The sequence below is a fragment of the Melanotaenia boesemani genome, chromosome 16, assembly GCF_017639745.1.
Source record: "Melanotaenia boesemani isolate fMelBoe1 chromosome 16, fMelBoe1.pri, whole genome shotgun sequence".
In the NCBI taxonomy this organism is placed as follows: domain Eukaryota; kingdom Metazoa; phylum Chordata; class Actinopteri; order Atheriniformes; family Melanotaeniidae; genus Melanotaenia; species Melanotaenia boesemani.
Window position 1 is genome coordinate 18,800,198 of NC_055697.1, and position 22,417 is coordinate 18,822,614.

At 39.6% G+C, this 22,417-nt stretch overlaps 1 protein-coding gene across 2 annotated transcripts in view; it reads right to left on the reverse strand.

Annotated features, from left to right (window-relative positions):
- Positions 1 to 22,417, reverse strand: part of lrmda (leucine rich melanocyte differentiation associated) — a 228,334-nt gene that overhangs the window by 63,748 nt on the left and 142,169 nt on the right. For both annotated transcript variants that reach the window (XM_042010790.1, XM_042010791.1), the window contains exons 3-5: positions 12,280 to 12,406; positions 10,785 to 10,924; positions 7,472 to 7,598 (exon numbers count right to left, since the gene is read on the reverse strand). In XM_042010790.1, coding sequence (XP_041866724.1) covers positions 7,472 to 7,598; positions 10,785 to 10,924; positions 12,280 to 12,406 — 394 coding nt within the window. The remainder of the gene's footprint in view (positions 1 to 7,471; positions 7,599 to 10,784; positions 10,925 to 12,279; positions 12,407 to 22,417) is intronic.

Sequence of the window (22,417 nt, forward strand, 5' to 3'; positions counted from 1 at the left end):
TGCTCGCAAGCAAAAAAACGGATCTATGACAATATGGCATTTCACCATGGGCTTCAAAACATTTTGTGGGGACAAGAGTATCTGGAAAGACACTCAACTACCACCATGTGATCAGAGCAATCTGTCCAAACAAATGGAAGCTCCTCTTGCACGTTACTGTGTTAGATTAGACGACTCTCGGTCATTTGATTCCCTACTGTCTCGACAGCTCCTGTTTCTAATGGACCGAATAGGATTTCACAAAACGCAAAATAGGAGGAGGTCAACGTGTTTGAAGGTTACTCCTGTCGGTAAGTCAAAATAAATAACATTCAGGTGAGCTACTCTCTGTCAGCTGAGTGTCTTAATGATACCAAGTTAACACATACTAAATAACAGTGTCTCCCTATGCACTGACAGCCTCAGAAATAATTGACCAGCGTGCTCCAAACTGAGACGCAGTAGGCAGAGAATTCAATCCTGCAGCTGACAGAATCCATTGAGCGTGTCACTAGATTTTTGCATTATACACAAAGCAATGTCAGGTCAGGGATGCGGCCTCCTGCTAGTTATTAGCAATTGCATGTCTGAGGGTAAATTACCTGGCTGTCCATAATATGGTCTAGTTAACTAATTTCATGACAGCAAGTTGTCTCATAAAAAGTCTTAGATTTACTGGCTGTCAAAAATATGATGGACTGTTTTTTCCTCCCTTCTTTTCTCCAAATGCTTGGCACCCTCTCAACTATTGAGCTCATATTCAATTTCCTCTCTCAGTGTGCCGAGAACATCTCTAATGCCAGACAAAGACATACGGCTGAAAATGAACAAAAAGAAACATAACCTTATTATGTTTGAAGGCTACCAGTAGTGTGACATTTCATCCTGCTTCCATGCAGAAAAAAAATGTATATATGGCTGGAGGGCTTGCAAAGCGATGTAAGATAGTTCTGAAGCTCTTCATCAGTAAACAGGGGAATCCATTATCCTGCTGACCTGTGCACACATACAGAGTATAGTGTCCTGTCATTTTGTTGTTATACATGTGTAAATCATTCACTTTCTGTCTGAAAAGCGGCTTTGGCAACAAAAACTCACCTCCCCAATGGGGTCACAAGGAAACTGAATCGCACACAGACAAAGCATAGTTTTACCTGCGAGAGCATGGTCTGCCACTGATAGCCACAAACATGACAATAGCTCAGTGATGGTGTGAGGACTGCCTTTAAGCTATGCTGTGTAGGGTGAACAATGCACACTCAAACAAAATACCCCCCTCCTCACACAACACCCATCCACCATGGAGCTCCACATTGTCTGTTTTAAAGTTCACAATGAAGCGCTGTGGTCTGCCCACCTTTTCGTTTCTCTCTGCATTTTTCTGTGCGTGTTGCCATTCAACTGGACGACGTGGCCTATCATCGTCTTGACAATGACAGTAGGTGGAAACGCTAGCTTTCATTACACAAAGTATAAATAGTGTAATCTATCAACCCTGCCAATCAGGATGATTGATTATGGGCTGTCAGGGAGGAGAGTGACACATTAGAAAAGTTTGGTTAACAATGCCTGTAGCTGGTGCGGGGCTGCTGCCACCCAGCCTAGTGATTAATGTGTTGTCAGTCTGTAATCCCACACCCACGCTTAATGAGGCAAGAATTTATCATCTCAGCAGAGTGGCAGATGTCAGGGGGAAAGGAATCCAAGTGGCTGGAAACAATATACTTTTTCTAGCTTGTGCTTGACATGTCTGACAAGCTTTAAAAACCACAAAGGCAGCCTGTGTAAGCACAAACTTTCAGCTTTGGCTCCGTCCTCTGTAGCATGAAAGTCGCCGCTGAAAGAAGACTCCATCAACAACCGTAACTGGTGTAATGGATTAAACCTTAACAGATCTAACACACAGGGGAGCAAAAACTCCAGTGTACCAAGTTTGTACATATCAGAAAGAAAAAAAAGGGGGGTTACCATTTCTAACAAACAAATTAAAACTTTTCTTGGTCCCTGCATGGATTATATCCATTTATCTTTCATGAATTCAAGTCTTTAAGTTCATTAACTTTCTTGATAGCTTATTAACATCTGCATGGCATAAACAACAACCCCTTTACTTGAATTATCTGATTAAAATCTGCAGGCAATTTAGAGCAACATTGCTTTCAAAGTCAGCTATAAAGTAGTGAAACAGTAATTAATGTCTACAGTCAACATCAACTAAAAGGGACAGGCAAAGGAACAACTTATCTCTCTGAGAGATTTAAAGTTATGACAGTTTTGTGGAAACACCCGGTGGGGCAGAGGGTGAGAAAGAAAGATGGATCTTTTTCTAAGTTCGGAAAAGACAAAGCCAGCTATCTCTCATTAGGTTAGCAGCATCTTCCTGTCACCAAGAGACCAACAGGGAGGATTATCTCTGATTGGTCTGATAAGCCGACGCACTGGGACACTGCACTACTGTATGTAATAGCTAAAAGCACTGTTTGATAAGTGTAACTGAAGAGACTCCTAGCAGGCAATTATATTGTTGTTACAAAACGTGTAGACAGGCTTGCAATTGATGAAAGTTCAGAGTTTGAAGCACAATTCCAACAGATTTAAGTTATTTCCGGAGGGTTTGATGGGATATTTTGTTTAAAAAAGCAAGAACTCGCCAGTACCAGGCACTCAATGTTATTAGAGGAAAATAAAAAAGTGTTACACGATCGATCTCATGAATTGTCAGAGTTTATGAGAACTGCAGATCAAACTGGGAGATGGAGACGTCTCATTATTGCTGGCCAGCCTTGGCCTGTTTTCTGACAGGCCTCAAACTCCACAGCTAAACACAAGAGACGGCGAGACAACAAATACTTCACCACAGAGGCGTTCCTTCTCTGTGCTAAATGCCAGAGGAAGGAGAGGAAAATCAGTTATTTCATCTGGGCCACTTTGGTGCCTCATAAAAGCCCTTACAAAAACACATGTTTGTTTTTATGCACTGCATTTAGCCAAAAATGAATAAAACATCTATCATTTTCACTTAAGAGTGTGGCATGACACTCAGGTCATGCACGCCTTGTCTCCAGGCTTTGAAATAGCCAATAAATCAATATTGGCACTCTTACTTACAATTAATTGTGCTTTAAACTTTAACAGAGTGTTTATGATATGGATGGCCTGGATGATTTATGTGGGCAGCTTGAGTCACTCCCTCTAATTGCTGTTGTTTTCCCAGCTTATAACCCCTGCACGAACTCTCAGCAGAAGCTGCCAGAATGTTCAGAACTTAGCTCACTGCACTGGTCCAAACTCTGGACTTGCTTGTACTTTAACAACTAGAAACAGTTACAAGGAAATACTCATGTGGAAGCTTACACAGCTCACTCAGATGCTGACAATCAAACGCATCTACCACAACACAAAAGAACAAATGTGTCTGGATATATCTGGTACAAATACTCAAGTTATGCCCATCACCCAAGCTTAAACACTTCTAAACTATTATAAACATCTGTTTTAACATTTTGGATTTGTTATTAAAAGACAAGCAACAGCAGTATCTGAAGTGATATAGCTCTGCAGTACTGTCATTATTTGTGATATTTCATATGAAACAGGTGATGAATCAGGACTGTGCATGATAGCTGATACAAATATAGAATCTAGCAGAGAATGAGAAGTGGTAATAAACTTCATTCCACAGCAGTCTATTGGGTTATATTCCCTTCTCATGTTGACAACCATATTCTTTGAGTTTTCTCTGGGGAAACATTTGTTCAGTAAAATGATTCAGAAAAGCCACTGAAGGCACATTCACAATGAGCTATGCTGCACGCTGTTTGTTATGTTTGAGAGCTTCGGGGAACTCATAACTCTCAAGCAAGAAGGTGAACGTGGCAACACACTTTGCAGGGTGCATTTGAGGAAGCAAAAAAAAATTCCTCGCCTTCTTTCAGAATTGAGCTGCAAAAAAAAAAAAAAAAAAAGAAAAAAAAAGCCACTATCATGCATCGCATAATGCACAATCATGGCTCTGAAACCCTCTAGACCAGGCATGTCAAACTGGTCCAGCAAAGGGCCGTGTGGCTGCAGGTTTTTGTTCCAGCCAGCCAAGAGCACACAGTTTGACCAATCAGCTGTCTGAAGACTGAGATCAGTTGATTGAATCAGTCAAATCTGGTGTGCTGCTGCTTGGTTGGAACAAAAATCTGCAGCCACACGGCCCTTTGCTGGACCAGTTTGACATATGTGCTCTAGACCATCTTGGATTTGGTCTGCTCCCTACAGTTAAAACTTCAAATGAACCGCTGTCTGCTGCAGAGTAAAACAGGTTAGTGTCTGAGAAAGAAAAAACAGAACTGAAAAGATCCACTTGAGGACTTTCCTGGCTCTGTCACTGTCAATTCCCTTGAAGAACCGTTACCCTGTGTGTAGACATTTATGGGACCCAGAAGCTGGCGCAAGTCACCCCCCCAATGCAATCTGCTTTACATTATATGCAGAAACAAAATAAATGTGTTCATGCTTGAAAATCAAATCAAATACTTCATTCAGACAAAATCTAAGTGGCATCCGAGAAACGTTTATACCCTCTGACGTAGCTACCAAGCTGTGCTTAGTAAAAGGGGAGCAACAAGTTACTTTATTCATTGTTAAACACACTTATTAAACACATGGCAAGGAGTAAATCTTACCCCGCTGGTTAATTTTGCTTTGCACTTTCGGTTTTCATTTTTATTTCTTTGCAGTGCATAGAATCTGAAAACAAAATGTGCTATCACACTGTTATGATAGACATGGCCAGTTTAACACAAGGGTTCGACAACATAATGCGGGCTCCCTGGCAGACTGGAGGGAGGTGGAGTAACTGAGCCAAAAAGTACCACATGAATTTTCCAAAAGCAGTCTAAATGGCTTTACGTGGTTTGACGCCATTTCATTCCATGACCTCTAAGTCCTCAAAGAGAATTATCACATTATAGCATTCCAACACGCCCAATTTCCCAAAATACAGCTCCAGGCTTTTTCACTCTGACTCTGCTTAGTGTTGTGGTTTTGGGGAAAAAAAAAAAAAAAAACACTTCAAATGGTCACCGCTGTGTTTTTTTCTTCACTTCAGGTATTTATACATTTGTTTTTATGTCTCTATGCTGTCGTTTTGCTTTTGTTTTTGTCCAAATGTTTGTCATTTACACTGAGAAATGCAGCATAACAAAAAGGAAACAGACAAATGTCCTCTTCTTATGACTTGAAGCAGATACTGACACATTCAGACAAGGATTCTCAATGTCACCAAATTTGAATGTAATATCCAAATTATATATATAAAAAATATATATACTTTACTTTTTAAAACTCTGGTCTTCTTATGAACAGGCTTTTGTAGGCCTCTACCCTTGGAGAGACTGGCCCTTGACTGTCTGGTTGTAATTTAGGCAACATGGAAAACACTGGGAATGTATGAAAAGTTATGATGTTCAGATTGTGCTAAAGACCATAACTGCTTTATCAGAGCCATGTGGCAGCACTCAGTGCCATGCCACAATGCCATGATTAAAAAGGAGTTTAAACTGTGGTCACACTCAACCCTGATATGACCCAAAAGAGGTCTCTAAGTTCGGTGCTGTCTCTGTTCCAATACATACATCATGCAGCGAGACTGATCTGATAGAGGAGGGTCTCTCTTGTCAGTGTCAGCAGTAAAAGTGGATCTCTGTAACTGCTAGTGTTTTTGCTCTAACTATACTTTCAGTTTATCTGTGCTGTGTCCAGTAGGATTATCAACTTACAGTAAAAATCTAAAAATTATATGTCCAACTAATTTAATAAATAAATCTTAAATTATTTTTCTCATCCTGTTTGCCCTAATTGAGACTCAAATTACAGTGCAAGAGACAGCGAGACAGCTAATTACTATCCTTTATAATGAAGCTAATGACAGACACTGTACTGTGAGCAGCACCCTGCTGTACTAGACATAAAAGCAAACACAAATATCTAATTATGCTTCATCTCTTGCCACTTTCCTCTTCTTGTTGCAGACGTTTTGCTAATTGGTGGCCTGCACCAACGGTCAGCTTACAATCACCCTGATGATGTGGACAATTAGAGCCGGGAGGTACTCATGGCTCATCAAGTCAGCGATAGTTGACACATTGCATCTCAATAAGCTCAAAACAAATGTCATACAGCTGCTGCAGTGTCATCCTAGAGTCCAGACGTGGGATATGTTCATGAAAACATGTTCTACATTGTTTAGATTTAGTCAAACACTGCTAATAAGGAAGGAGTAGAACATTGCACAGAATATTGCACAGAATATACTGTGCAATTTTAGGTAGACACATTTTTATCAAAGCCATAACCTTTTACTTTGCATAGGGAATAAATAATCATATACAGCAGGTTCAAAGAAACAGAGACATAAAAACACACATCATGTCAGCTAGAATCTGTGATTATCTCTTCTTTCATCTGGGGCTGTGGCGACAAAGGCAAACATTTCTTGTTCCCTGACAAGCTATGTAAATACAATCTTAAAAGTGACTTTACCCTGCCAAAAGGCATTGTAGGGGTCCTTTTTTTCTTTTTATATATTTTCTCCATCTACCAAACACGGCAGACTGAGGTTAAATTATTTCAATGTTTTGCCACTTGCATCAAGGATCAAGAACAAAGCACAGCATAAAGTGACGCTTAAAGAGTATACTATCTTAGCTGATTGTCTGAAACAATAAGTGTTTTGTTCTCCTTGTGCACTTTTAAACCCAACATTAACTTGCATGCTTCTGATTTGTCACTGGGTGCCTTCAGCTGTGCTACTCTGGATCCATTTTTACCTCTCCGGCTCACTGTGAGAGCTCCGGAGACCTTGAAACGACACAGATTAGCTGACCCAAACTGTAAATATTTCATAACCTTACAATTAAATGGAATCAGATCTGGGTGAAAGATCTTCATTTATATTGCATTATAAATTGGGTAGAATAAGAATGTTAAAGAAATAAAAAAAAGGGGGGGTGATTATATTGTATCAGTGATCCTTCCAAATCCTAATTAGTCTGTGCAGCCCAAAACAAGAGAGGTACCAATAAAAGCATTCGCTTGAGATAATTAAGCAATTGTGTGCAGAGTGTACATGAGCTGTCACTCCAATCGCTAGCCATGTCACACTGGGCAACATAAGTGCGACAGGACAGCCGCCCGTCGTCTTTGATCTGGGCTCATGCATACGGAATCAGGTCAGGCCATGGTCAAACACATTTACGCACACACACATACTCAAATACAACACACATGTACACTTCAAACTGTAGAAAAGAAAGACTCTTTTCAAAGGGCCACAGTGCCAGGACCTCCAAAAAGAGAAACTGACAGTCAGGAAGAAAGGAAGGATAAAGGAATTGAATAGAAAAGGGACAAAAGGGATCAATGTGGCAAATCCACTCAATACTTCAGAGGGACTACTACTTAAAGCAGTAAAAAAAAAAAAAAAAAAAACATCGTGACTTACAGCTTCCGACTTGGGCTTGACCACTTTCATGAATGCCCCTCTTGCTTGTGCCTCCATCAGTTCTGTTTTAGTTACTTTCCTGGTGTCCAAAAACTTCAGCTGGGGCAGTTTGAATAGAACAAAGTACCTGTGTGACAAAAAAAAAACAAACAAACAAAAAAATCATCTGCTTTAAAGGACTCTTTGCAGGTCAATCCTTGACTTGACAAAGACAAAAAAAAGGTAAGAATCCAAGAAAGTTTGCAAACTGGGATACACTAATCAAACTGACAAATGCTAATATGTAAATGAAAATATCAGGGAAACTTGAAAAGGAAGCCTTGTTTACTAAGATTTAGCGGTGATGCAGATTTAATGGTGATATTTTCTTGTATCAAATAACCTTCAAAGCTGATAAGAAAAGGTATGTCATATAAATAGCACACAAGAAGATACACCCTGCCTGCAGGAGCTGTCATTCTGGTAGAATCGCTGATATCTCTTTAAGCTTTCAGACACACTCTGTCTTTCATTCGGAGGGAGAGAAACGTCAAAAGATAATGGCTGGAATACATAGATGACAACAGATCCTTTCACTGGCAGGCAGGGTTAGAGGAACCAGTATGTCAGGGCTGAACTGGTAGCCAAAAAGGACATGCATGCAGCACCTAAGTGGAGGGTGAGAAAGGACGGGGATATGGGCACAGACAAGACCTGTGCGCAAAGAGCTGTGACAAATTGATGATGGCGATAGCAATGAGGGGAGATGGCAAAGCCTGTGTCAAGTTTTCAACACCTGAGGATAATAAGGAGGGGGTGCAGGGATCAGATTTAGACTGACGTGGAACAGAAAATATCTCCATGCAAATTAAAGAAGGAAAAAAAGACGTCTAATGTAAGTGGCCACAAACATAAAATAGGAAGGATGCTTCTTGATAGAAAGAGATGAGTAAAAATCTACATATATCACACAGTCCTCGACTGTCTCCTGTAGAAACAGTATGACAGACTAAAATGACCTCATCCTAACCCTTCAATAAGAACCCCATTTTCTGATGAACACAGTAGCACTCAAAGTGGAGAGGCCCCATTCCCGTTCTGGGTCTCTATCCCTGTAAAAGGACTTTGTTCAGGACATTTCCCTGATGAAATGTGAAGATGCCCTTGGGAGACAAGCAGAGAGGTTATTCTCCAAAGGTAACCTACCATCACAGGGTCACAACAGATGACAAGGCTCTGTCAGCTACTGGGGATATTAATGATTCAACCTCAAACACAGAGGTAGGATAAGAAAGCAAAGGAGACACATGGAGTAAATGTGGCAGGGGTGCAGTGATGAGGTGGGATGACTGAGATATTTCCTTTATTTATCCTTGCCATTACATTAATATTTGCTGATTTTAGATGAAGTTCTTGTGGAATAATTCTTGATGTTTTTAAATGAAAATAAATGATGAATAAATATTTCAATTTATTACTTTCACGATTCTTGTTTTTATGTAGAACTGTTAAAACTTAAGAAAGTAATGCAGCAAGTATCTAATTTGCTAATTTTAGCACAATATTTTTTTCCAATGCAAACTGTAGCATCACTCATTAATAGATGGTTTTCAGAGGAATTATCCCCCCAAAGTCCCTAAATCCACATGACAAATCAAATATTTATTTGTTTGTTGTGAAATTAGTTTTCCATACTTCCATACTTGCTTATAAATCTCATGTATCAGCACTTTGCTAATTTACTAATTATTTTACTAATTTACTTTAATTTACAAATTATTTGAAATAATTCAAAATAAACTCTTTTTTTCTTGTAACAACTATAAAGTTATGTAGTCTTTTTTTTCCAATTTAATTCAAGGTAAAAATCAGTTTCCTTATAAGAAGACATTAGCAACTTATAGGAGTTATTAAAATGCAAATATCATTCTTCAAATGATTGCAATGGAGTGTTACATTTCATGCCACATAAAGAAAATGTATTTGCATTTTTTATTCAAAGAATAAAAAAGACTGCACAGGTAATTATTTTATAGCTGCTCTTATGGCAATCAGAAAAATAATAATAATAATAATAATAAGAGAGAGAGTGAGAGCACCTCAGACTCCTCTTTGATCTGCCACATCAGATCGTACAAACTGATAACTCTGCACAGGGTGAGAGGTTAGAATGTCACATAAAAATCTATTCAAATCCTTTCATAACAGATGCAGAAAAAAAATGGTTCAGTTACATCTGTGGTCATATTTGTAAAAACTCTCTCAAAGTGACACCTTATGCTACAGAACTAATAAGCATTGTAAACATATATTTCTGTGGGGTTGATCACTTGTGTTATTGTAATGCTGCAAATGGCCACTGATTGCATGGAAAGTCGTCTAAGAACAGGACAACATTTAACCTCCCTGCGCCCTACACAACGCTGTGGGAATGAATGCTATATTTCTATGTCACTGCACTAATTGGGGCACAGAAGCAATGCACCGGGGTATTTCACTTGAGAGACCAAGAGCTCCTGAGGCACTGGGCTGGGTATTTATTGCCCAAGGCCAGTGCTGTCACGACCTGCACACAGCCTAACCTTGTCAGACACAAAATCTGCATCACGCTCAAATTGATGTTTTACTATGTGACACATTATGAATATTACATTACAGGACTGTAGATGTTGTCAGTCAAAACAGAACAGCTTTCCTCACCAGTAAGATAAGCATGCAAGAAGAGGGGAAAAGGGGGAGAAGGGGGGGTTGTGAGGGCGATGGGGTGGGAGGTGGGGGACAAAAAGAGAGTACAAAGATTATTCAAGAAAGGCATGGGTGATAAATGATTAATAGGAAACGCAAAGTCAGAAACAAGCACTTAGGGCTAAAACAGACAAAAGAGAGTATGCTTTTCGCCTTTTATCGCATTTCATGTAAAGGACCCTGACAAATGGTGGTCATATTGCATGGCTTGAGGCCTAGCTTGATGTTTAATGCATCATCTGCTCTGGTAAGGCAGGGCAGTAAACACTCATTTGTGGTGCTGACTGGTCACACATGAAATCCATTTTGCAAACTGGAGTATAGAGGGGCCAGTTGACAAAGCTTTTAGAGTGATGCGGTTAAATCCACAGTCTGGTTATGAAATGCATAGGCTAGTGGTTAAAAAAGAAGGAACATTTCCAAATCCATTACTAATTAAAATCTAACACTAAATAGTTCAGTATGACAAGAAAAGCATCAACAGTATCTTTACATTTGCCCACCTGTCCATGCATCCATACGCCCAGTCTTAATATAAATTGCTCATACATGCATGAGATCATAACAGTTAGTCCATGTAACAACTGACCTGTATCTCTGGTAGTCATCCTCATCCTTATCCGGGCTTACCAGCTGGTTGGGGCAGGCCTCGTTTCCCAGCAGGCTTAGGTACTTGAGTGATGGGGTCACATCAGCCAAGTGTTCCAGCAGGGCCTCGATATCAGTCAGGTGTCAAAGGGCGGATGTCAAGGACCTAGCGCTGTTAATTACATTAGCATTTACTACCCACACTGCCCCTCCCAGGCCTGTCTGCAGTAAAACACGTCACTGTCAAATTTACCGAGGTGCTCAAAGAGGCTAGTCAGTGGCTTTGTGAGACTGGGCAGACAGAGGGGCAATTTAAGGTGCAGGCTTTGGCATATAGCACTGACACAATTTGGCTCCTGCTCTCACTCTTTCTCTCCATCTCTTTCATTTCCTAGGTGGCCGGGTGCAGAACAGTGACAAAATGATGGATGCCCTGTGGTTCAAACAGTCCGTGCTTCTCAGAGCTGTGCTGTGGAAAACTTTTGCAAAACGTGGAAAAAACAAACAGCCCCTAAGCAGGCACATTCATCACTAATACATTCACTTGGAAAATTGAGCCCCAAAGTGTCAAAATACAACTGCACTAATGCTGCGCTCGAGCTTTAAAATGGCACTGTGCCACGACAGGATGTACATAATTGGCCTATTAGCATGTGCCGACCACTTCACAACCAAACTCAGCACACAGTCCCAGATGCACACTTCAAGGAGTCCCAGTTTTAATGTTGACTCTAGAAGTGTGTGTGTGAATGTGAGAGAGAGTACGCGTCGTTACCCAGCAGGATCTGCATAACCAAAGGAAAACAGGACACATTGCAGAACCTGCTCTGAGGCTTAGAGAGGAAGTTCAGACTTCTGTGACTGATCATAAACAGCCTCACAATGCGTCTTAAATGAGTGTATTATATTTGTGGTGACTGTGCAGACCTCTTCTTTTTGCATGTTTTTAATGGCTGGCAAGAAGAATACACAGGGTTGTTATCATCAGTGAGCCAAAATGTGAGCATACACTGGTGTTTTAAGAACATATTAAAAAACATGATGCATCCAGTTCTAACGTAATACTTATGATTAGACAATTTTACCAAATATCTTAAAACATTAAACTGACGTGAGCAAATATTGACTACTTGTTCATATTTCCCTGTCTTAGCATGGTGTTTCAATCCAATTTTTTTTATTCTGTGGAAATAGAAGCTATCGGTTCTGCTGACTGTTGAATTTGATTCCACTAGAGGTCCCTGTGGTTCAAAAACTAGTCATGTGTGGAGCTGTGACAGCCAAGTTCCTTTGCTCTGTGGCAACACAAAATACTTCCTGCAAAGCCATCACACTACAAACTGGTTCTTTAAAGACAACAGTGGACTGTACAGATAAAATAATGAAAGCCAAATAAACAGCTGATTCAAAAACTGATACAGTTAAATCCATGTCTGCGTACTTATTTCACAAATCTAATTAAAAGAGGGACTGAGTGTTTTGTTCTTAAAGGATATTTGGTTTTTATTAAGTGTCAGGGTGTGGAGGTTTGGTAACACGGGCAACTGGAGGTCATTTCCAAGCAGATTGTTGTCGGCGATCAGCTCTTCCAGCTCAGTGAACATTTTGAGGCCTGCCAGTGACCTGTAATGATAAGGAAACAGGAAAACTGTTAAGGCTCTGAATCTGGTCAGCTGTTGTTGTGCAGAAATAAATATTTCAGCCTCTCTCTTTCATACACCAGAAGAGTATAGGTCTGGGCCTGTCAGGGAAGTGAATGACAAGAATTAGTGGTGCTGAGCTCCCCTGGCATGGTGAAGCATCCTTCAGCGGCTGGCAGGATGAGGGATGGGGGTCACTTGTGAGTAGCCAGGATTCAAAACAAAAGGCTTCAGAAATGCGGCGAGCAGGATGAATTTGTCAATGTCTTGTGCCTTGAGGCGCCCAGTTTCGCCTGACCCTAACCCTCCATTCCCAAGACAAATCACTCTGTCACAGTTCACCTTCACTCCCCAGACACAAATTTAACTTGTCATCCATCATTTTCTCAGAGGGAACCGGAATACGCTCGCAATCACAGATGGAATGGAAGGGAAACTTTTTTTTGCTACTGTTTCATGATAAAGGTTAGTGTTGGGATTAACATCAAAGAACTATTTCCCCTCCTCCTTCTTTCCTTTTTTTTTTTTTTAAGAAAACATTTTGCCTTTCCATTCAATTTTATGACACACTGCAAAGAGGTGAGGGGTCACCTCAACTCCTTTCCTCCCTGTCTCTCTCACACATACACACATTAACACAGGCATAAAAATGACAGAGGGTGGCGTTAGAAGTTATGTTAGGACCCGGCAAAGTTCAAACCATAGAAGTTGCACAAAGGCAATGTGTGTGTTGTCTAATCCGTCACACTGTCAGCATCCCATACTAAAGTGTCCTGGGAGACTTTGCTGACATTTGAAGTGCACTTGTCACAAATTCAAACCTTATAGTTCACACAACAGAACCAATATCTGACAAAAACTACATTTTCAAAACATTTTAAAACAGAGGCGAAATTAAATTCATGACATTAAATTCCACTGAGAAATCTTGCATGACGACACGATGAACTTGGGCCAGAACTTGACTATAGGCTTCATTGTACTCAACTTGGATGACAAGCTGTACATAAATGGCAAGGTATTCAAAGATAAAGACATAAAAAATGATAAAGGCTGACTACTTAACTACAGTGTTAACTCTTCCTTTGACCCAATTATCACATACCTGTAAGTCTTTTTAATTACTCTTTTTTTTTTTGTCAACCTTTAAATTTTTTAGGAGCCTTTTTTTCAGTTGCAATACCCTGATCAAAAAACTCATGGAAGCACAGAGCGGAAAACCAATCTTCTCAGGTAGAAAACTGTACTTCAGCAAATTCATTGTTAATTTGCACAAAAGCCAGACAAAGGAGACATCAACATTTTGGAAACACATAGACTCGATACCCATAACAGCTGATGGCACCTAGTTGGTGTGCTGGCAGAGCTGAAAACCTCTTATCAGGTCTGGCTATTGCACAAATAGATGAATAATCTTCTATTCGCCTGTTTTTCCTCATGGTGTCATTAAGATAAAGTTTAATTACCTCTAAAGAGTACAAGAAAAAACATTTTTCTTCAGGTACAGCAATCAATTATTTTCTTTCTGTAACTGCTCAATTTACTATGATATAGATTATGTTAAAAAATGAAAATAAAAAAAGAACAATGTGCTTTGTTTTACTGGACTGCATCCAAATTACAACTTTAGCTTAAGTACCACTAAAGCATAGACTTGAACAAGTTTTGACTAAAATAACAAACAGTAAATGCAATTTATGAACTTCTTCTTTGCAGTTATTGCATTGAACTGACAGGGAATTCAGAACAAGATGCAGTTAATCTACAAATATAATCTTTGTTAATGTCTTGTTAGGTACAAACTTCTAGTGCCTTGGATGAACATTATTTCATTTACTATGAACAAAGGCTGCAAACAAACTATTGCCACCTGTGTGGGTGGGTGTGTGGATGTGTGTGTATGATGGGCTGCAGTCCTGTGGGTTATGTTATTAGCTGCTCGGTTAAAGGGAGCCGCATGGCACAGGAGGGAGCCTTATTAATTGTTGTTTTCATGTCACCACCACTGCGTGCACTGGCTGATTTAATCAGTTAAATTCACAGCCAGGGGAGAGTCACTAAGTCCCATGCAGCATTAGCTGCAGTGCACGGACTGAACTTATAATACTCTCCAATTTTCTGTGCTCCCTCTGCAGACTTCTATAGCTGGTTTCATTACTTTTTATAAGCTTTCTTGTTTTAATGTGCAGCTTGGACAACTAACAAAGTTTAAGCACTGCAGTAAAAAACACTCCCTTTAAAAAAAAAAAAGAAAAAAAGAGAAAGGGAGCAGTAGTGCTGCTTTTAAGAAAACTAATGAGAATAACTAACTTAAGTCAATATGCTGCATAGACTTGACATATGGCATTGCACACCAACATAAATTATACTGTAAATATCCATAAAACAAAGTTTTTATAATATAATTCTATTTCAGTTCGCCTCCTTTTGAGACTGCTGTGATGACAATGAAAATGAAAAGATTGTGTAACGTACATTAAGTTTCATCATGTTTTATACATCGTGATTTTCACAGATGACACCCTTTATGTTTGTTCATGTATAGCATTTGGAAAATGCAAGTAGATATCTTTTTAGAATAAGCTAGATGGAGAAGATCTTATGAATACTGTATGAAACACAATTTTCTCACATCAAAGTGCAGCAATTCAGTACAAATTTAGTAAAATAAGATTTTTATGTGTGATCAAATGGCATTTTCAAAAACCTCCACCAAGCAAAAGAAAGAGACACAGAGGCGGTAGCTTTAACGAGGTGAGGCGATGAATCTTCTCCTTGTTAAGATAATTATGATCAGCCTCATTGTCAGAGCTAATACTTCACACAGGCTGTCTTTACGCTTTGACGACCACTTAGCCCATGTAATCCCACCATTATACATCATACAGCAATGTGTGCATCAGGGTACGTGCTTTCAAGCTTGCATAAGTAGTGTATGCATGTGTTGAAACCACTATTATCTGCAAATATCCAGTCTACTGAGCACAGAGAGCAGATATATTCGTTTTTAGATGGAGCAGAAACTCATAGGAAGCGGGGGAGGATGTAAGAAACAAGACAAGGACATTGGAGAGGAGACACTGACCCAGAGAGCGGCCCTGCCAGATCAATACACTAATACTGATGCAGACATAGTGATTGATAAACCACTACTGACAACAGAGGGAAGAAAACTCTCGACCGTTATTGGCTGAAATGTCAGTCACTATTGCCAATGGCGTGCACTAGTGTCATGTCGGATATTCTCAGGCAGAACATGAAAAATGAAGAACAGCAGTCTTGGCTCTTTTACCTCAGTTACACAATCTCCCCTCTTCCATCTGATGCCTATGCAGCTGTTGCCTAAATTAATTTGTGTTTGTTATCTTCTGTGAACTCAGGAGATGAACAAATGTTGAGTTTGTGTGAGCCATACATTATAGAGCTGTCATGTAAAAGCCCTCTCTTTTCCTGAAATAGAGACAGGGATCAGAGGCAACATCCCTTGCACTGCTAGCACTGTAATACTTAAAGTCCCTGAGTGTAATACATATAAAAAAAAAGCACACATACATATTGAAAAGCTGGAGAGTCCACAGTTCAGCAGCTGATGCCCTCTCAAAAGTTACATTAGTACAAAAAAAGCAGTGTGATGTGACTCCAAGAGGGGCCAGAGCTGCAAAATGACATCCTGTTCAGAGGGCAGCAGATAAATGTTTGACGAATTGACCAATACTGGGCCTTGATGGCCTTCAAATGTGCATAATAGACTATTCAGAGCACACTACAGATGGCCTGCCAGGATATGGTTGTGTAATAAATGGTAAGAAGGAACTGGACCTGAAAAACCCAGATTGTAGACCGGCTTTAATAAACTTATTAAAAAAGGTGAATGGATGAAAGGTTGGCGAGATAAACAAATGAGGCTGGAGAGCCTTTCATCTTTACATAGTACAGAAATATTCTGATGTTTCTTGCCACTCTGTACACCATGATGTATATTTTGGTCTTAGTGCACTGCTCAGTAAGTTATCCATAAATGCAGGAAAAGTTTTACTCAGTTAAAATGCTGAAAAATGCCACAATACATGCTGTAGCTGATGTTTTCTTAAAGCAACAGAGTTGTGGTGAGAATAGAAAGCACAATTTGATGAGAGCTATTTAATTTTTTGGCAAACAAAGAAAAATTTTTAGACTGTTATAAACTGTTAAATTTTATCACTCTAACCCATAATAAACACACACAAACAGGAAATAAACATGCAAAAATAAAGCATCAAAAGACTATCAAAATTAGCTGATATTAAATGACATTATCTGAAAAGCAGATTGATGCCCCGAAACCCCCCCCCCCCCAACCATCCCTCCTACCACCTCCACACAGCATGATTGGGTCTGTTCCAGCACTCTCCCCTCCAGCTACAGTTTAAGGCCTTTGCGTGTCTCTGTACATGCATCTCTGATGGTGATGGTGAATTAGACTGTCATGATAATGTCTCCGCCCCCCTCACAGCTCTGCCCTTCTCACCCCCTCCTTTTTCTTTCTTTTTTTTTTTTTTTTTTTTTTGCTTATATGTAGACAGTCAGTTCTCAGTGTGGCACTCCCCTCTCTGCCAGGCCTCAGGTGGCAGTCATTTAAAGATCACACATCCAGGACACACATAGCCTATGAATGCATGTCAATTTACACATGGAAAGGGGATTACATGTCTCCTCCCAGGCAGCTGCAAATTACTATTAATGGCAATGCAAATCATTAGAGTACATTCAAAGCCTCCAGCAAATCTCTTCTTTATGTGGATTCATTTTAATCTGTTTTGAACATTGCTCTATGCTTGCTCCTTATATGTGTTAAAGTATTGCTAACTATGAAGCTGTCAAGTGGTGGTGGCATGTCAGATTTGACTTTACAGAGGGTTAAATCACTTGCTAAACAAAAAATATACTTTGGAGTACATCAACACATTCAACCAAAAAGAAAGCTGTGAAATATAATTAACTAAATTCTTTGTGATGAGGAAGTTAAATATCATCGCGTGTTATTGCATTCCATATGGGATGATGTGAGAAGTGCAGGTTCAGTTATTTAAAAAAAATGTCTACACCACAGAGTGTCAGACAAAAATGTAAAGCTAGTTTCTGTGTGAATGATAATACCTTCATGAATCCCACAGTGTCTGAGTTATAGACTACCCCTGTGGATATTCCTGCTGAGTGTGTGAGGTTAATATTCTTTCTCTCAATGTCATTAGCGCTGGCAGAGGGGCTGAGAGAACTGTGAATCACACAGGGACTGATCCTATCAATTCACACACACCACCCCTCTCTCTCTCTCTCTCTCACACACACACACACACACACAGAGAGAGAGAGAGAAAGGGCCTGACAAAATCAAAGCCACTGTACCGAGGTCAGTGTTACCTGCCCCCATGCTTCCCATTGCACCTCAAATCCCTGTCTGATTAATGACCCTGGACCAACCCTAGCCAAAGGATAAGGACTTGACAGACATTCCTGTCAGCTCCAACCTCATAAGCCTTGCTTGACCCCAGTTTGTCCTGGGATGAAGTCTAAGCTCTAACAATGACCTAACAGAGTGGTGGAAGAGAGTTGCTTATTTCTCAGCAAAAAGAGAGAGAAAAAAAAATTGAGACATCACTGTAGAAAGGTTTGATGTCTCTTAAAGTTCAAACAAGTGAGTTTTGTTTCACAGCAAGATGGAATGACAGCTGCTTCCCATATACAACACTGAAACTGTACATTATGATATACATCACCACTGCAGAATGCATCATCATAGGCTGAACAATACTTTTCTCCTCACAGCGCCTGGACTGTGCTCACAGTATGGCCATGTGTCTTGTGAATGTTTGTATTGAAAGATTAGTTGTCTATCCACATGACAAACATCCTCCCCTCTCAGAGAACGGGAGCTGAAAATCAATTCACTGATGGCATCTCAGTCAGTGAGCACATCAATGCGGCACAAACAAGCACATGAATGCTGCACAGGCGAACAGGATATAAAAGTGTAAAATTACCTTGAAGGGGTCAATCAGCTGAAGCATATTGCAATAAGAAAGCTTCACAATGACTTTTTCGTGAATGAAAGCATGCATACATATAAAGTATTTTGTTTGAACTCATGTACTGTCAAATGAACTAATGTACTGTCTTTAAAAAAGAAGAAAAAAATACATTAAATAACAAACACTGCAATCTATGAGGAACAATCCCTCAGTGCTCTGTCTGCTGTAGACTCTGTCATTACAGTGTTCAGGCTCAGTGCTTGTCAACATTTCCCTGAGAGGGGGGGCAACCCACATTACGTTAGAGTGAGTTCAACTGTCAACTGCCAGCCATTTGTATGCCTCAGCATCCACCTAATAGCAAATAATCACTACCCCGCGCTCTCTTCATGGCAAATGATCGATGTTGTCTTGATGTCTGATGGATGACCCTGCCACAGTGATGTCCAGGCATGCATTAAAAACCACCTCTATGAAAAGCCTGTCAGTCTGATGAAGCGGCGCACACAAAACGCTCTTGCGTACGTGCACACGCTGACACTGAAGAATGCATGCTCGCAGATAAAGGGGGGAAATGAACAAAGTGAGGGAAGGGAAAGCATAATTCAAATCAACAGTAAAAACTAAAGTTAATTTCTTTATATTAGTGGAAAATTTTATAATGTGACAGAACCTGTGGTGTGATTTGTAGACAGCATTACTTGAGGTAGACTATTCAAGGACCACCTGGGATGACTTTCCTCCTCTAACCCTCTCTCGAACACACAAACAGCTCCCTATTACCCCTCAGTGTTCAGATTAAAATGCACAGCACCACAATCTTTGATCTCCCACTTGCTGACACAAATCCTTTCAAGCCTCAACATTTTCCTGCAAAGGTAATTAGTGCTAATTAAAAAGTTTCAAAAGCAGTCTACAGCTGATGTTGATGCTGCTGCTGCTGGTGCTCAGACTCACCCTCCGTCAGATTACACCATCTACCCCCTCCCCGGGCCCTGCGGAGGAATGTGTCAGCTGTGTTCCTGCCTCTTTTCTGTACAGAATCCCATAACTAGACAACGCTAGTCTGCCTGAAACATTTGTAGAAGCAGGATGAAATCTGGAAGCCCAGTGAGGGGTCTAAGTGGTGGTTCTTCCCTGCTGACAAACCTCTGCTCTTCGGGGGAAAATGTAATGACACGTGTAACAAATACAAATCCCACAAATAGAACAGGTGTAGTCTTTAATTGGGATATCCTAGCTTTGGGGGGGCTTGCAAACATAGAGTAATTACCTTGATAAGGAATTCAATTTGTTGAAAATGAGATTGCAGTGAATTATATCATTCAGCAAAGGCTGCTATATGCATAATAACAAACATAAAGACACTCAAATGCAGGCAGCTTAATGAATAAACACATTTGTAATTAAAGAACTTCCTATTTAGTGGGATAACAATAATTTGTGATAAAGATACAACTTGAGCAGCCTAACAGTGCTATCACTCATTCACGCTGCCTGCCTTATTGCTTCCATCAAGCCATTATGGTGATATAATTAGCTGCCTTTCTAGCATATTATTAAGTGGCTTGTTGAGTGTCAGGTACACCAGTGTCTCAGAAATGACATACACACAAAGAAAAGCAATGCCATTCCAGTGTTTCAAAAAGATAATTACATAATCTTAACACAGAGAGCAAGCAAAAAAGTGATAATTAGACAAGTATTCCTGCCAATTGAAGTATCATGGCTTATCTTGTTTTTCATGTGCTACTGAGCTGGCTGAACTTCCATGTACAGCCTGATATAATAATACTATTGTGGTAAAATCATCATGAAAGAATTTTTATAACTGTCGTTAGAGATGTTGCTAACGCCAAGAGCAGCTTGCAACCTGGTTTACTTGAACCTGGAGGTTTTTCAGGACCTGAAAGCAAGTTCTGCATTCCACAAACCTATAAATAGGCATTATGATTGACATGGAGGTGTGCCAAAAAGAAAAACGGGGTGGGGGGGAGACAAAGCAAAGCTATTGATTTGACCTTTCGGATAGTTTTTGCTTTCTTCGTTGTTGTTTTTGTCTTGTCTTACACAACGAAAGGAGATAATAGAACATGTCACTGCACAAGGCAGTTTGAAATTGAATGCCTTCATTTTAATTTAAATGTTACATTCTTGGTGACATCTCTGTCGATGCATAATTGGCACTGAATTCCAGTTTGGATGTACATATTTATCATTCAGCGTGAGACACTCAAAGACATAGACAGATATGGTACTTTGATGGGATGACAGTCAAATTTAGAAAAAAAAAGAGCTGCAAATCAACTGTCACACTGTCAGTTAAGGTTTTTGTCACAAAATTGCACATAAACATGAAGGACTAGAAACAGCAAACAAGCTGCAGGCCAGAATCAGTGTCCTTGCTCTGGAAGTACGGAAATAGGCTTTTTGGATTCACAGAGCATACAATAAAAAAAATGCATTAAAAAATATCACTGTAAATTATGGATGCTTATTGTGAGAAAACGCTTCACATGGTAATAAATCTTAGCTGTATCTAAATACAGTTGTTTATCATGCAGCAAAACAATAGTAAATAAAATAAAAATCTGCTACCTACTGGTAGTTTTGCAACAGTTAAAAAGCAAGTTACAACATGACATGTGGTAGTCCAGATGCACACACAATCACAGTTTTCTACAAATATGGTGGCAATGAGCATTTTTCACCAGAGGAGAGTCAGAGATGAGAAAAAATAACAGAACGTCAAAAGAATTAATTCAAAAAAATATTAATGATAAAGATGTGCAGTGAAACCTGTTAGTCTTCATTTTTTAAAGTGATACCTTTCATTATAAATCATCAGACGGTGAGATTCAAATCATATTAAAGCAACTTCATGTAGAGACAGGCAACTAATTACTCCAGAACCTTGACAGCAGTCTACAGACTGGCCCCATAAGCACCTCAAGACACACATCCTTGTGGTGTAGTGGCCAATGGGGAAAGGGGTACACTGTAGACTACATTTTCATCTCTCTATACATACTGAAGTTTTTACTGTTTGTAAAGCAATTTACCACCTGCCGAGCCCAAACACATCCAGCAACCTTTTAAGATGTGGTGTGCTGATGGAGCAATAAATCCACCAGGTGAGTTTAAAGGTTGGTCAGTGGTGTTATTAACCAGGCGGCCAGGGTATAACCATGATATCCTAATAAAACTAATTATTTCTCTATAATAAAAAGCCACTGTTGTAAATTTTAATTATTAAAGACCACATGGATCTGGCATGTATGCAGACTATTGCACCATTGTTGTTTCAAAGACAAGTAATAATAATAAAGAATCTTGACTGTCACTTGTTCTTCAATGAATTAATCTTATAATTGTATTATTATTATTGTATTATTTAATGTATTGTTTTATAATATTGTAATTACCCTGAAAAGTGGAAGACAAAACATTGACTTTGTTCAAACAAATCACAATCCTTTTCTAACCCTAAACCACAAGACTGCTAGAGTATTACTGATGCAAGAGTTTGGGGTGTTGATATAGAAAGAAATATTGAAGGTGCAAGATTTTTAACATATAAAAATACATGCTGAATTTTATTCTATAAAGGGGCCAATGTTTAAAAGACACAGCTTTGAATTTCCAGCATCTGCACAGTGATGGATTCAGCTGCATGTGCACCTTACCGTGGTCACAATGTTCTAAGGAAAGGCTTTTCAGCAGCTTTGTGCACACACACACCTCCTGTAACTCAATTATAAGATCTATCTTAATATTATATTACCCTTCCATTTTTGATGCAGTTTGTTACTTGTTCATATGGAAGTGCTCCAAAATAAAATCAGAACAAAATGGCATCACAACTACCATGATGATGCTCTGACATGATGGTGTAAAGGGAGGAGTGCTTATCTGCCCAATATAAACCACAGGCTGTGGTGTAAGAAAAAAAAAAAGAATAAATCCTTCACTTTCTCTCCAATGTC